The following is a 15,019-nucleotide window of genomic DNA, read 5'->3' as shown; positions in this document are numbered from 1 at the left end:
TACTCTGTATTTTGACAGGACTGACAGTGAGAACAACAGTGAACTCAAAATAATAATAAATTAATGCTGAGTATGGAAGTACGAGAATTGAGACACAGCAATTGAGTTCCAGTGAGAAATGGCAGCTAGCAGTGACGCTAACACAAACTGACCCCAAACAAATGGAGCTCTTGCTTGTAGTTAAATTGTCCCAAACCATTGACTGACACACACAATCACACGAGCAGCATCAGCGTCAAAAGTGAAGATAGCACTAAACATGACTAGGGATGGGAATTGATAAGATTTTTACGATTCTGATTCCATTATTGATTCTGCTTAACGATTCGATTCTTTATCGATTCTGCTTAACGATTCGATTCTTTATCGATTCTCATTTGGGAAAAAAAGGAGAACAAACAGTTTGATCAGCATTATCTAGAGGAGGTAGTGAACTGGAGCGAGTACTAGTACAGCTGCCAGCCTCTGAGCCAGCCAGACTCTTTCTCTCGTCATGGTCATCTTCTAAATGTAATGCAGAAGGCATTGGTTTAATGTTAACTGTTATAGCATGTTTTACAAAGAAGCACATCGCGCTAACTTGGTAGGCAGTGTGTTACTTACCAGAGTTACCTTCCGTAGTAACCACAGAGGTGTTCATAGCCTGGCTGCTGCTGCTAGGTTGAGATTCATCTCCAGTCCGAAGCGTATCAAAAACACGACATTCATTTAAAAATATTGCATGTTGTGTGCGCAAATGTTTCTACATGTTCGTCGTGTTCCCTCCTGATGCTGTTATCTCCACTTTGCAATGATTGCAAGTCGAGCTGTTGCCGTCTGTTTTGGTAAAATGCAGCCAAACTTTGGAGCATTTGAACCGAGTAGGTGACATTGTTTACTACTGATTGCACTGCACGTGCCAAACTTGTGTAAGTACGTGACGTAATTAGTCGTACTTGCTGGAATTGAGCGTGCGCAACTTCTTGCGATTCCTGCCAAAAGATTCCATGGAATTGAAACACACAGAACCGGTTCTGAACAAGAACCGGTTCTCGATTCCCATCCCTAAACATGACACATTTTCATAAAAAAGATAGAAACTAACATTAAAAAGCTAATTTTGCACTCTGAGCTAACAGAGAGGTTCCCATCTTGCATTATTCAATATTTTCCCTTTGCGTTTTTGTAAATAAATGCTTCAAACATTGTGTGTCTGTGTCGCAGATGAAGGTCTGACAGGAAGTTCCCAGCCTGAATCTGCGGCGTTGGCTCAGTTCAACAAGTCTTGGGCTGAGCTCACTGATTGGCTGACCATGCTGGATAACATGGTGCAGAACAAGCGTGTGGTGGTGGCTGACCTGGACGACATCAACGACAACATCCGGAGGCTGAAGGTCATCGTCACTGTCAACTACTGCTGATTTACAGCACAGCAAACACTGAGAGGACTGTTGTTGTTCAATGGGAAACATGAGAGTAGGCTGGGAAATGTTGGTGTACTGAAAGCTGGCCAACAGATACATCATATCTGTGTACATAATTAGGATAAGCAGTCTGATAAATGTACACTGCAGCCAACATTTCCAGCGCATTGAGTTATATTCCAATTAAAGTTCAAAAGCAGTGTATCAAAGTAAGAGACTAATTACTCATTTAAATCGTGCAGTGCGTATTTGTGAGTCATTCTTACTGCTAAAGTGCACAAATCAATAGGTTAATAAACCAGTAATTTACAAATACTTATCATGTGTTTTCAGGCATCTCTGCAGGAGTTGGAACAGCGGCGCCCCCTGCTGGAGAGACAGGTCACAGCTGCCCAGAACCTGAAGAACAAAACCAGCAACCAGGATACCCGCAACGCTATCACTGAACGCAGTACGTCTCTCTCTCACACACACACACACACACACACACACATATTATATTTTTAAAAATGTGTTTGTTTTCTCAAAGACACAAATCTTTTCAGAACACACTCTTCAACACAAACGTGAAAGACAACTGCACACCTATCTTTGCATGAGCGGTGAAACCAAGCACAGAATAATAACAGGCTTATGAATCTAACTCGCACCAGTACCTTATCTGCATATTATTTTCATATGTCACACCCTGATGTATGCAGCACGGCCACTCTTGGCCTACTAAAAAGAAAGCTCGGTGCAGCAAAATCTGCATACCCTACATGCAACACAAGATTAAGCATAGAGGAAGATCTGCTGCGCTTGTAGACTGCATGACTGTGGTTAAAGAGAAGGTATATTTAGAAACTACAAGACTGTAAGGCTGTACATGGAGAAGCATTGGGGATTGAATGAGTTATGAAAAATCAGTGTGTGAGATTTTTGGTAGGAAATGGAAATGGCCAAAACAGAGCAACAGATACAGCTAAGTATTACTGTGTGTCTCAGTCATAACACTTTGAACCTAAGCTGCTATGAGCCATTAAACGAAGCTCAGGGGAACAGAAATATAGATAAATATATTATTAGTATATAGATAGTCTATATTTTTCTTCTTGTCAACAAATCCCATGTGCAGAGCCAAACCAGTAATAAATGTATCCCCCGAACAAGTGTGTGTATCAAAGCCTGATATGTCCTCCTTCCTCTGTGCCATGGAGACTCATTGTTCAAAAACTATTAAAATCACATCAGTGAGCCACACTGTTGCACTGGTGACATGTTCCTTCATTACCATAAACACACACGCTGTAGTTTATTTTGACTCAGTTCCACACACATCATCCTGCTGCTGGAAATACTCACTGGAGCACCAAATGTGGATTCATCCTCTGCTGAAAACTAGCCCCCATCAAATGTACTACATCCTACAGAGGCCAGCTACAGCTGAACATGCTGTATCAGCTGTAGGGAATAACATAAAAGCAACGTTGTTGACCAAAAAATGAAAACTCACCAGTTTTTATCCCAAACATTCAATTTTTAGCAGCCAACAAAAGAAGCAAATCCACAGTAAATATCCCCCATAATGTCTAGTTCATATTTTAAGTAGTACAAGTCTTCATCACGATCGTGATTTCAAAGAAACAATGTTTGACGTTTTCTTTCATTCTGTCATTGTAGTTGACAGGCTTCAGACTCACTGGGAAGACTCTCAGACCAAACTCTCTGACAGGACGAAGCAGCTCCACAACATGCTGCAGGACTCCACCGATTGGCTGGATGCCAAAAAGGGAGTGGATCATCTCATCAAGCGGGCCAGTGAGAGGCTGGAGTCCTGGCAGGAGATCACGTACACAGTGGACGCGCTGAAGAAACAAAACGCTGAACTGAAGGTTCGGGCTGGCCGTCCACTCACTGACCGCATGATTTCTGCTTCGTGTCTAAATCAGCTTTCTAATTACTCATAATTTAGATGCACGCACTTTCTTCCACCTTCTATGTGACATTTATAAACAGATGGCTCAAAAATATGAAAACTTGTACCAGAGATGACTCAAAAGATTCAGATGGTGGGAGTGAATCATCACATTTTACAATTGTTTCAGCCTTCTTTCCGCCCTTCCTTCTTTCTGCACTCTCGTCTCTCCTCAGCTCTTTGTCAGGGAGCTGCAGCAGTGGCAGGGTCAGGTGGATGAAACCAACGCGCTGGCTGACAAACTGCTAACTCTGTACGCCAACGACGACACGCATAAGGTGACCCAGGTCAACGACAACATGGTGGCCACCTGGACACACATCAGCAAGCGGTAACGACATACTTACTGTACATAAACACTGCACTACAACGTGTTTGAACACAAGACGGAGAAACTAATCCGAAAAGAAACTGATGGAGTGTGACCTCATTCCTTAAGCATTTCATACTGTAGATAAAACATGAATTGCTGTTATTGGATTGTGTTGAAGTGGCCTTGCTGTATCTAATGGACTACCTCAAGGTTCTATACTCGGCCCACTTTTATTTCCTCTTTACATAAACAATTTAACCTCGCTCAGAGCTTAAACTCATTATTATGCAGATGATGCAATTTAATACAACTGTGGACACCATTAACAAGAGTGCTTTTTATGTTTTCCAGTCTCAGTTTATTCAACCCAAGCATGTTTTGAATGAAGACAAAACTAAGATGTTATTTTATGTAAAAATTATATACAATATTTGTCATAATATAATACATAATACAATATATATATATATTTTTTAAAGTTAAAAGATTTCCTAGTTGATTTGAGGAGACGCAACAGCAGGTAGAGTTTAATACTACAGGTCCCAGAATTCTGCAGGCAGCAGCTGCTTTGTCAGAAATCCAACAGGAGAGCAGCTGGTGTATCTGTTTGCAGCGCAGCCAAACAAACTCATGTTTATTGTTTGATGTTGTTTTAATGAAGAAATCAGACTTCTTTTCATGCATGTTTTCCTCTTAGTCAGTGGGTGACCTTGTTCTTGTTGGTAGTTTGTTAGTCAGTGGTAGCGTGTATCTTACCGTGTATATGTGTCTGTCCAGTGTTTCGGACAGGGAGGCGGCTCTGGAGGCAGCTCTAAAGCTGATGCAGAATTTCTACCTCGACCTGGAGAAGTTCCTCAGCTGGCTGACGGAGGCCGAGACGACATGCAACGTTCTAATAGATGCCACCAACAAGGAGAGACTTCAGGAGCAGCCAGCGGCCAGGAACCTGCTAGTACAGTGGAAGGTAGGATGTATACACAAGCCCACGTCCCAGTTACACATATTAAGATGTAACTGGTTATTTAGTGTGTGTTATCACAGCTCTAAATCTTTGTCAAGATGTTTTTGGTGTACACCTGAGAGAAAACCGAGGCCAAACAGCTTCTGTCCCTTGAGCTGAAGCAGACATAATCAACACATACTTCAGTTCACATTGAGTTATTTGCATAAGTAAGTGAGAATGTCTTCTCACACTGACTTTTTACAGTCATAACTGAGGTTATTTTCCACAGAAAAGGCTTGGTGCTGCTCACCAAATACTGCACGTCCATATCTCGTGTAGACTCGTTCAGATAAGAAGCGATCAATAGAAAGTGTATAACAATATTTGTTGACATCAGACTGCATCGATGTTTGATGGAAACTCTCTCCCTGGACATCCTGGAGGTCATGGCGCTGATGGGTTCATCAATCGTACGTGTGAAAGACAGAATGACAGAATTTCAATGCTATTTTTTAAAGAACGGCATCCAAGGAGTGGTTAGCTTGAGGAACCTGGACAGAAAAATCATTGGACAGATTATGGTGATTTCAGAGGTGTGACTATAGGGACTGTGACAGGGTGGGAAAGCAAAAGTGATGGAGGAGATTCGAAGTAGCAGAAATGAGCCTATGGAGGAATAAAAGACAGAACATGAAGAAGTGATCCACCAAAGCTTCAACGACCGTTACTTTTCGGGACGCCTCTCTTCCCACTGCTTGTGTTCCCATCATTCTACAATTTCACTTTCACAACTGCTGGTTTTACAGCTTTTTTATAGCTCCTGTCATACATCCGTGACAGTTTTTACACCTGATGTAATGTAAATCTTTATGGAGCAACGCAAGGTGTGGCTGCATGAATGAGCAGAAGAAGAATCAGAGAAGAAGATGCGCAGGCTGTTTGATTGACAGCAGTGATGGCGGTCGTATAGACTCCATCAGACGTGCAGCACTTCTGCAGGTTTGGAGTTGAAGACTCTCCTCCTTGACTCTCTGCCCGGGTTGGTATGACAGGAATGCTGACATGGCAATATAGAGAGATTTCATTGGCCGGTCAGTGGCTGGCAGACAAATGCAAAATCCCCCCCCACTGCATTGTGGGTGTAGAAGGGAAGGCTCTGTTCTGCGAGAGAACATATTTTGACCCTCGGCCCTCACCCTGCACCCACACACACTTTCTGGTGGAACGGCTCACACACAAACACACACACGCGCACACAAAGCGCACACTGTAAAATAAAACACACATGCAGAATTTTGGAAATGAATTTTCAGATACACACTTCATGCACTTCCTTTTCACACACACACAGCTCCCAGTACAACAGCAGCACTGTATGCAGAGCTGTGAAAGTCTTCTGTGTCCAATTATGATGGCGGACGGCAACGCGGTGTAGCACCCAGAGAGCGCACACACACACACACACACACTCTCTCTCTCTTGGGCTACAATACTGCACCCAGATAAGGTTTAATTGGAAAATGAGCGCGCTCATTGTTTTATGCACCCTTTCAAGTTCTCTCTCCTCCTCCTCCTCACCCTCTCTCTCTCTCCCTCTCTCACCCCCTCTGTCTTTTAAACTCACTCTGACTCACACTCTTCAACTCTGTCTCCCTTTTCGTGGGTATCTAACTCTCCCTCCATTTCTCCATGACACTCCCTCCCTTCCTCCTCATCTCCAAATCCCTCTCTTTGTCACACACACACACAGACACATTTAAACAGAGAGCATTCTCATGCGGTCATTCGAGCTAAACTTGAGGGAATAGAAGAAGCAGAAGATGATGATGCTTCTTGACGTCTAGTTTTGGGATTCCTGAGTAAAGTTTTGAGGATGCTGCGCAGGAAGGTCTATCATGTTCAGGTTGGGAAAGACAATCAAGCACTCTTCTTTTGTAAATAAGCGTTGTGATCTTTAACTAAGGTGTTTTCTTTTAGTGAGAATGTGTCAGAGATGTTTGAGACATTTAAAAACTAATATGAGATGATTTAACCATGTCATGCATTTTGGTATAAATCAGCTAGTTTTGTCCACCAAGAAAGCTCAGTGTGATAGTTTTGCGGTTTTCAGGCTGTCTCTTCAACAGCAGCTTTTCACGCTGTGGACAAAAGTGCTTTTCATATCAACCAAAAGACTAAAAGCGAACTGATTCCGCTCCTGGTGAGACTTTTGAGGTCAACTGAACGACAAGCATTGAAGTATTTTCACCAAAAGCGATTAAAATCACATTTCAAACGCAGATGAAGATATTAAAGTTTGTACGAAGCCACGGCGTTGTGATTAACTCAAAGTGTTCAAAGGGATCAGAGAACGTTTAGATCACAGGAAACTTTCTACAACCACTTTTTAATACATTAGTCAGTCTAATACTGCACTCCACCTCCAGTGTCGTCAGTGCTTTTTATTTGTTCTATTCTCGTCAGTGTCCTGTTCTTTGGTGCAATGACCCATTTTCCCCCTTAGGTATCATTAAAATTTCATGTAATCTAATTTATCTTAAAAACTTGCAGCTTTTTTTCCTCTTAAAGGACATTTAGAGAATTTTGCAAATGCAGCGTGAAGAAAAAACAAAATGTGTTCTCACCGTACAACAGAGTGTGTCATGAGCGAGAGTAAAGTTACAAATATATGATGGCAGAAGTCTTTAAGACAGAATGTCTCTGAAAACAAAACAGTTCAAATAAGGCAACACCTTCTTTCACTACTGTTCTGGTCATGGTTTCAATCAATCTAATTTACTAAGAGATCATCGATCGGTTTTCTAAGAACGAACGTTGGGTTGCCAAGTTGTGGGAATCCATCCTCCGCATCCTTAATGTATTCACACAGCTGCTTCTGGAGCCACAAAAGGCTGTTTCACACATGCTGTTGTACTGGACTTCCCCTCTGACAACGGCTGGTCGTTTTACATGTGAAGAATATTTCATCAGTTCATCATTGTGTGAAACCCCCGTGCAAAGGTAGATCCTTTGAATCTTTCATGGGAATGGCGGACTCTGCCTCAACCCATGACAACTATGATATGGAGAGGTAATTACTCAGTGTAAACACATGGAATTATTATTCAGACCTTGGATATGTACATCAAACATGAGGAATGATTTCATAAAAAGGATTATAACTTCAAGCCATGTGCAAGTTATATTATGCGTGTGTTGTAAGATGGTGCACTGTTGGACTGAAGTCTATAGAAGTAGATTTGTTATTCCTTAAGATCTGGGAAGTGATTCAGCACAACAAGTAAGACTTGTTATTTTACTTGGCGGTGGTATGTTCAGGAAAAGCTATTTCGAAGACATTGGCATTTACTTTGCGCAGCTGATGTCACATTTCCCGCTGCTACTTCCTGAACTTTGAAAGAGTTTGAAAGAGTTTACGCCGTTCCGAACAGGAAGTGTTCACAGAAGTCAATCTTTATTTCCATTTCTCTTTAAAAAATTGTTTTCTTCAAGTACTTGATTCCTTTGTAGCATCTTATCAGGAACATTTTCAGTAATGGATTGTACAGGTGGGACTGCTGTTGTCGAAGTTACCGACTGATTCCAGGGTGAATAGCACATCTTGACATTTCGGAGCTACAAAAGGTTCCATCTACAATGCATTAAGCCCTGCATTATGGCTCAATCCTGGTGCTTGCTGCTTTTAGAGAGTAAATCACACGCTCAGATCCTGATCCCATTACCGAGCACTCGAGCAGTGAAAAAGTGAATTCCTGAAAGATGGCTGCTATTACCAAGAAAATGAAGTGTGCGCTCAGACAGAATTTACTGCTCTTGCTTTTTCCACTAACGCTTACTGTGTGTGTCTTACCAGGACCTCCAGGCAGAGATTGACAGCCACACAGAGCTGTATCACTCCCTGGATGAGAACGGCCAGAGGATTGTGACCTCGCTGGGGGATTCGGAAGACGGCGCTCTGCTCCAGAGACGCCTGAACAATATGAGCCAGCGCTGGAACGACCTGCGCAAAAAGACCCTCAGCATGAGGTGAGGGAGGGGGGGCCGGGGATCCTGCAAAATAAAACAATAGAAATGTTCAGTGTTTGTCCAGAGTTTACGTGAAGCAAAATACTTATGTTTGTGTGTCAAGGGCCCACCTGGACTCAGAGATGGCCCCGTGGAAGAGGCTCCACATGTCGCTGCAGGAGCTGCTCAACTGGCTGAGGCTTAAAAGTCAACAGCTGGAGCAGGAGCCGCCTGTAGGGGGCGATGTCCCCGCCGTGCAGACACAGCTGGACACACACCGGGTAGGAGGAAGCACACACACACACTATGTGGGACACAGACAAACACACTGCTTGTCTCTGCTGCATTTTTGTCTGAAAATGTAACTGCTGATTGTGGAGCGATTTGTAAAGATGGGCTGAGAGTGGATGTCCACTTTCTGTCAGGGACTGTGCAGAAATGATTTTAGGGCCATGCTCAGAAAAGGTGAAGGGTTATGTATTGGACGTGTTGCCTTAACCACCATATATTTCAGTGTGATTTATTGTGTTTTGGGAAATCTTCTTTCTCACAGGAAGTTAGATGACATCTGTGAAATATGGAGCTACAGCCAGTTAGGATAGCTTAGCACAAAGACTGTAAACAGAGAGAAACAGTTAGCCTTATGTGCACAAAGACTGTAAACAGAGAGAAACAGTTAGCCTTATGTTAATGTGACTATTTCATGGCTGCAACCACAAATATGGCATATGCAGCAGACAACAATCGTGTCTTTGCTTTCCCATGATGATGGTGTGCTAGTAGCTCGTAGGAACAGTTTGTCAGTTTGAGGAAACACAAAACATGAGTGGATCTTTTTAGTTATTAGTAATTGAGCATCGTGTCATTATCTCTGAAAATGCATTATACAGTGGCCTTCTTCAGATCAGGGCTGAAACACACACACTCGATTGTCTTTCCTTCCTCGGTTAACCAAACTATTGCCAAGAAGAGCTTAGAGGTGGCACGGCGTGAGATCATGGAGACTTTTATGTTTTGCTGTTTGGCACACCTATAAGAGGAAACAGTTCCCTTTTTGTCTTCGACAAGCCAGCCCACCCAAGGCATCATGTAATTCCTTTTATTCCACAGAGCCTCTAATAACTGTTTAACTTAGTAGCTCTTGGTTTATGAATAGAACAGTTCACGAGTGGTTAGATTGTTGGTTAACAGGATGCTCCCATTCCCATAGTTTTGCCATTGCTAACAAATTGAGCTAACATCAGCTAACAGCAGCTACAGTTGGCGGCAGTTTACATAGTAAATTACAGAGAGTTTTATTATTTTGGACTCCCTGAAGGACAGTGTTGCATTTTTGTTGTATTTTTTCTGAGTCAGCAGAGGGATAAAAACACATAAAACTTCACCTTATTCCAATAATTGTTCTACAGAGCCATAATATAATATGGTATTAATCCTAACTAAGTGTAGCTCAGAGTCACAATAAAAGAAAACACTTTTAGAAAGCTTCAGCTCAATGCCAGCACAATAAGCAACAGATAAATGGGCCTGTTTGATAGCTTCATAATAGAAAAGTTTTGTGGTTTCATTGCAAAAGCAGCCGTTTATGTTTCGAGACAGACTTCCTGTCTCTGACTAACATCATGCAAATCAAAGGCTCAGAATAAATGGAAAGATCCGGACAGGTTAAATGAAAAAGCCATTTTGTGCACCATTTTATGCAAACAAGCGAGATGATTGGCTCTGCTGATTTGGTCATTTCATGTATAAAACCACAATGATTCTGCCAAATGGTGAGTTCTCTCAGACATGCATTAGAAAAAAGCTTTTAGTCAAAGCATTTCACAATGAACGGAGATATGTTTTAATATGAAGAGCCACTCACAATCTTAACTGTTCATCCAGCCATACACAGAACACACACACAGACTTCCTAACAACAACCTTCTATTCTAACTATGTAAAACACTTGATTTATTACATCATGTTCACTCCTCAGGCTGTTTTATGCATCTCTATAGCAGGGGCTCTCGCGCTTTTTTTAATCTCGGGTCCCAAAATTGAAATGTCCCAGGGACACAAGCTCATGAATACATAATTAATCACTGTGTTATCTACATTAACCTGCTAGCAATACAAAGCCAACACATTTGTTAAAACACTTTAGTAAATCATGTCATGTCACTGACCTTTTTTTTTTTTTTTTAACATATTTCAGAAGTAATCATTGACAGAGATGACACATAAAAGAATAGTCCGCCCTAAATGTGACTGTCAGAGATAACCGGGTGATGATCGGTCACACAGCAGCACACAGATGAAGTGATGGACTGCACAGAGCTTTGCAAACTTTGACAATGTCTTACTGCTGCTTGAACAGCTGACAATTGGTTGTTATGGTAACGGGTTTTTTTCTTTAGAACAAAACTATAATACGAAAGTGCTTCACACAATAAAACACCCCCTTTATAAACAAAAACACAAACTGAGGGAGTGTTATCTCACCATTGTGCAGTGAGGAAACACCTGAGGCAGGTTAAAAATCATAATAATAACAAGGTTGATCTGGATATGTGGCAGGTTGTTAATATGTATTATGACTATGAGCTGCTTTTTTTTATTGTTTTGCTCACCTATGCATCATTATCAGAGATGTATAAAGTACTGGAGTAAAGGAGTGGAGTAGAAGTACAAGTGCTATATCAAAAAACTGACTTGAGTAGAAGTTGAAGTGTTCTTTAAACACCATACTTAAGTAAAAGTACTAAAGTATCCAAAAAATGTTGTACTTAAGTATTGCAAGTAGAAGTATGTAAAAAATTGCTACTCAAGTACTGAAAGTAAAAGTACAAGTAAAAGTACAAGTACTGTCGTTTATATTATTTCAAATATTTATTAAGGCACAACTTCTAATGTTACAGTGTTACAATGTTCATGGTAGAGTTCTGTGATTTCCCATGGTCTGTGAATGCGTCTGAATGGATGCGAGAGCGAGGGGGCGGGGCAGCAGGTGAGAGAGAGCACACCTGGGTGCGTCAGGTGTATGACGTACGGCGCACGAGCGAGGTTGATGTGTGAGACAGGCAGGGCCGGTCTTAGCTATGGGCAATGTGGGCGGCCGCCGAGGGCGCATTCTCCGTGGGGGGCGCACGAACGCCCGAAAAAGCAAAAAACCTCGAGCGGGGTGTTGACAAGGCAGAGGGGGGCGTCGGACAGACCGATGGGGGCGCACGCTTCCAGGGGCGCATGGGCGGCCGTTAGGGCGCACGAGAAAATGTTCGCCTCGGTGGGGGGGGGGGTTTGCCCAGGGCGCAAATGTGGCCAGGACCGGCGCTGGAGACAGGGACTGTTGTGTTGATTTTGTGGCATGGTTACGACCGACAGTAACCGAGTCCTGGAACCAAAGCGTTCAGCAATAAATGCAGTTTGTTCAATATCGCCTCGTCATTCATCACGTGTCCGGCTGGACGCTACAATAGTAACGAGTAACGATTCAGCACATGAAAAATGTATCGGAGTAAAAGTATTAAATTCATCAAAAATATGTAGTGCAGTAAAAGTGGAAGTTGGGGGAAAAAATAATACTCCAAAAAAGTACAGATACTGCATTTTAGTACTTAAGTAAAGTACTTAAGTAGTTCCACTTCGTTACTATACATCTCTGATCATTATTATGTGAGAATTTAGTAATTCATAAAAGGCATGTGTTAAATTGCGCCGCCTTTTAAACACAAACATGTGTAAACCAGTCACTGCTGATTTGTGTAGCCAATATCGGCTACAGTATCTCTTTTCATGACATACATATGTTGACTTTATCAGGAAAGTTTTAGAGATGCTGAAACAAGACGTTTCTATCATTTGTATGTGACAAATATCTTGTCACATGGCAGCAATACACTGAAGAAAAGGAGCAGTAACACAAAGTATTGATGAGTGCTTGTGTGTGTATGTGTGTGTGTGTGTGTCACAGGGATTCAGGAGGGACTTGAGAGCTAAGGAGCCGGTTGTGACCAAGGCTCTGGACGATGTGGGAATCTTTCTGTCAGAGCTGCCCCGAGATACACCATCACCTGAGAAGAGAGGTAAAAAAAAAGAAGAAATTTCACATTTTCATAAAGGCTCCGTTCGTTACGATCGTCCCCCTGCAGCACTTCAGACTTACTTTGATGTGTTTCCTGTTGGATGCATTCAGAATGTAAGCAGCATAAGCTCTTTTATTATATCCAAGACACATTTACATTTGAACACACCTTGTACCTGCAATTGAAATGCATAAGCTGGAATGTAAATACAGGACATTGCTGATTAATTAGTGACATTTTCTGCAAGGGCAGCACCGTGATCAGCCCTAACACGTGAAGTCCTACATAAAAGAAAAATATGACTCGCACAGTGAACTCTGCACCCTAGTAACAGTCTGGTAACAACCACACATGGAGGTTAACTCACACACAAACACACACACGTTCCTGCAGCACCTTCTGCACCATGGCAGCAGCCCAGTTACCAGACTCTTAGAAAACAGCTGGACTTTAACTGTGGCCAATTAAACCCATTCAACTGCCAACTCAAACACACTCGGAGAGCAGAGAAAGAAAGAGTGAAATCCAGCTGTTAATCACTGCTGCAGCGAGGGAAACAAGCACTTACTTCCTCTTAGAAAGTCATTCTGTCCCGGCGATTAGACCTTCGACTCAGCAGCGGTTGGGGACGTCTAAAAAACAGATTTAACACGATGCCTTTGAGCAGATGACATTTTGTGGAGTTCAGCTGGCTTTCCGAAGCGAGAACCTGTGTCTCCACAAACAGCCCGAGTGGTGTGACATATGAGTGAAACAGTCTCTCAGGAGCTGGTCTTCATTGTCACAGCTACTGCTTGTGCTTGTGTTTGCTTTAAAAGAGGCGAAATGCTTTTAAACTCCATCGGCCATGTCTTAAATAACAGCCGAACAGGGTGAGTGCAGGTAAAGACGTTCAATGGACAATCACAGCATGATTTCAAACCAATCAAACGAAAGATATGACAAGAGATTGAAAGAAGCTGCAGGGGCTCCAAAATGAGGATGAAAGTATCTCTCTTCAGGAGTTTTCCAAGAATGTCCGTCAGACAAAGCGGCCACAGAGCAGAAACACGTTTGCAGGAGCTCTTCTTCTTTTAAGTAATGATATTCATGTAGCAGCAGACGTTTTCTCCTTATTACAAAATGAATTTCTACACAGCAATCAAAGTTATTCATTTCATCGACCCACAAATCTGATTTAGTACAAATGAATAGATTCTTACATGTTATTAAAACACACTGATTAATCAGCTTTGTGCTATGAGTAATAGTCTTGGACATGAACACAGTATTTTCTGCAAAAGCTAAAACTCTTTTGTTATTTCACATGAGAGATGTTGGTGTTCGTGGTCGTGTCCTTGCTTTTCCCTCTGGCTTTAAGTGGGAGGCCATGCACCAATTATAGTTGAACAACATTTGTATCAGTACACGACAGCTGTGGATTTTTTAGTTTATCACAGCTTTTTAGCTGACAAGAAGCTGCCCACTGTGGTTGAAACCAACACCGACAAGAGCTGTGGAAAATAATGAAGTTGAACCAGTGAGGTAAAAAATGCTTAAGCGAAATAAAAAAGGAGCATAGTTAGGAATAACCATCTGTGGGTTCATCACTACAAGAGACCCGGTTTCACATACAAGTAATCATGTGACCCTTTGATGATACAGAAATATTCATTTTAAGAGGTAATTTAAGGTGAACATGTACATTTTGTGATGCATTTAAGGAGACTTTTCATTTCTCCGTGGATAACTGGACAGAATCCCCATCTCGATATAAAACAACATCGTCTGCATAAAGATGTATTTCACAATCACACACTGAAGAGACAAGCTCATTGATAGAAATGGTGAACAGGACAAGGTCCAGAATTAATTCTTGAAGGAATTCATATTTGGCCATCCCTACTGTTCTGGAATGTTCTCTCCTTAGGTTACACAAGGTCACGTGTGGGCCTTGAGGTCCTCAGCAGTATTAGTTGTTTGGCTTTGCTTGAGAACAGCAGGTGCCAGTCTATCTCAACACTGTGGTGACCAGGGTCAAAGAGACATAATGCTGCCTTCATAGACATAATAGATACCTTGCTGTTGATGTTCCAATTAACGGACAACAGTGTCTCCAGCCTTGGATGGGTAAAAACATTCTCTTTGACTAGTTATGGGCGTATAGTATTTGTGGTGTTATCTGTAGGGGTGTAAAGTCTGACCACCAGCATGACTTCTGCAGAATGTGAGACAGACTCAGGCACTTCTGATGAACTTTGAGAGTGTCTCTAATTCTCCTTGGCCAAGTTACAAGTCAATAAATATTACAGCATAAGACTTTAGAGGCTCCTGAACACTTTCTTCCATCCTGAC

General features: G+C 42.0%; 1 protein-coding gene across 2 annotated transcripts in view; it reads left to right on the top strand.

Annotated features, from left to right (window-relative positions):
- The window catches only part of dmd (dystrophin), a 320,865-nt gene that overhangs the window by 251,454 nt on the left and 54,392 nt on the right, over positions 1 to 15,019 (top strand). Inside the window, exons 55-62 of one of the 2 annotated variants that reach the window (XM_027291475.1) lie at positions 1,204 to 1,373; positions 1,737 to 1,854; positions 3,066 to 3,277; positions 3,537 to 3,691; positions 4,451 to 4,637; positions 8,470 to 8,642; positions 8,746 to 8,902; positions 12,574 to 12,685. In XM_027291475.1, coding sequence (XP_027147276.1) covers positions 1,204 to 1,373; positions 1,737 to 1,854; positions 3,066 to 3,277; positions 3,537 to 3,691; positions 4,451 to 4,637; positions 8,470 to 8,642; positions 8,746 to 8,902; positions 12,574 to 12,685 — 1,284 coding nt within the window. Of the gene's footprint in view, positions 1 to 1,203; positions 1,374 to 1,736; positions 1,855 to 3,065; positions 3,278 to 3,536; positions 3,692 to 4,450; positions 4,638 to 6,410; positions 6,520 to 8,469; positions 8,643 to 8,745; positions 8,903 to 12,573; positions 12,686 to 15,019 lie in introns of those variants that run through there. The other variant, XM_027291477.1, reaches the window with a different exon arrangement.

Source organism: Larimichthys crocea, chromosome XIX, assembly GCF_000972845.2.
Source record: "Larimichthys crocea isolate SSNF chromosome XIX, L_crocea_2.0, whole genome shotgun sequence".
Classification (NCBI taxonomy): domain Eukaryota; kingdom Metazoa; phylum Chordata; class Actinopteri; family Sciaenidae; genus Larimichthys; species Larimichthys crocea.
Note: the sequence above shows the minus strand (reverse complement) of the source record. Positions and strands in the feature narration are given on the sequence as shown.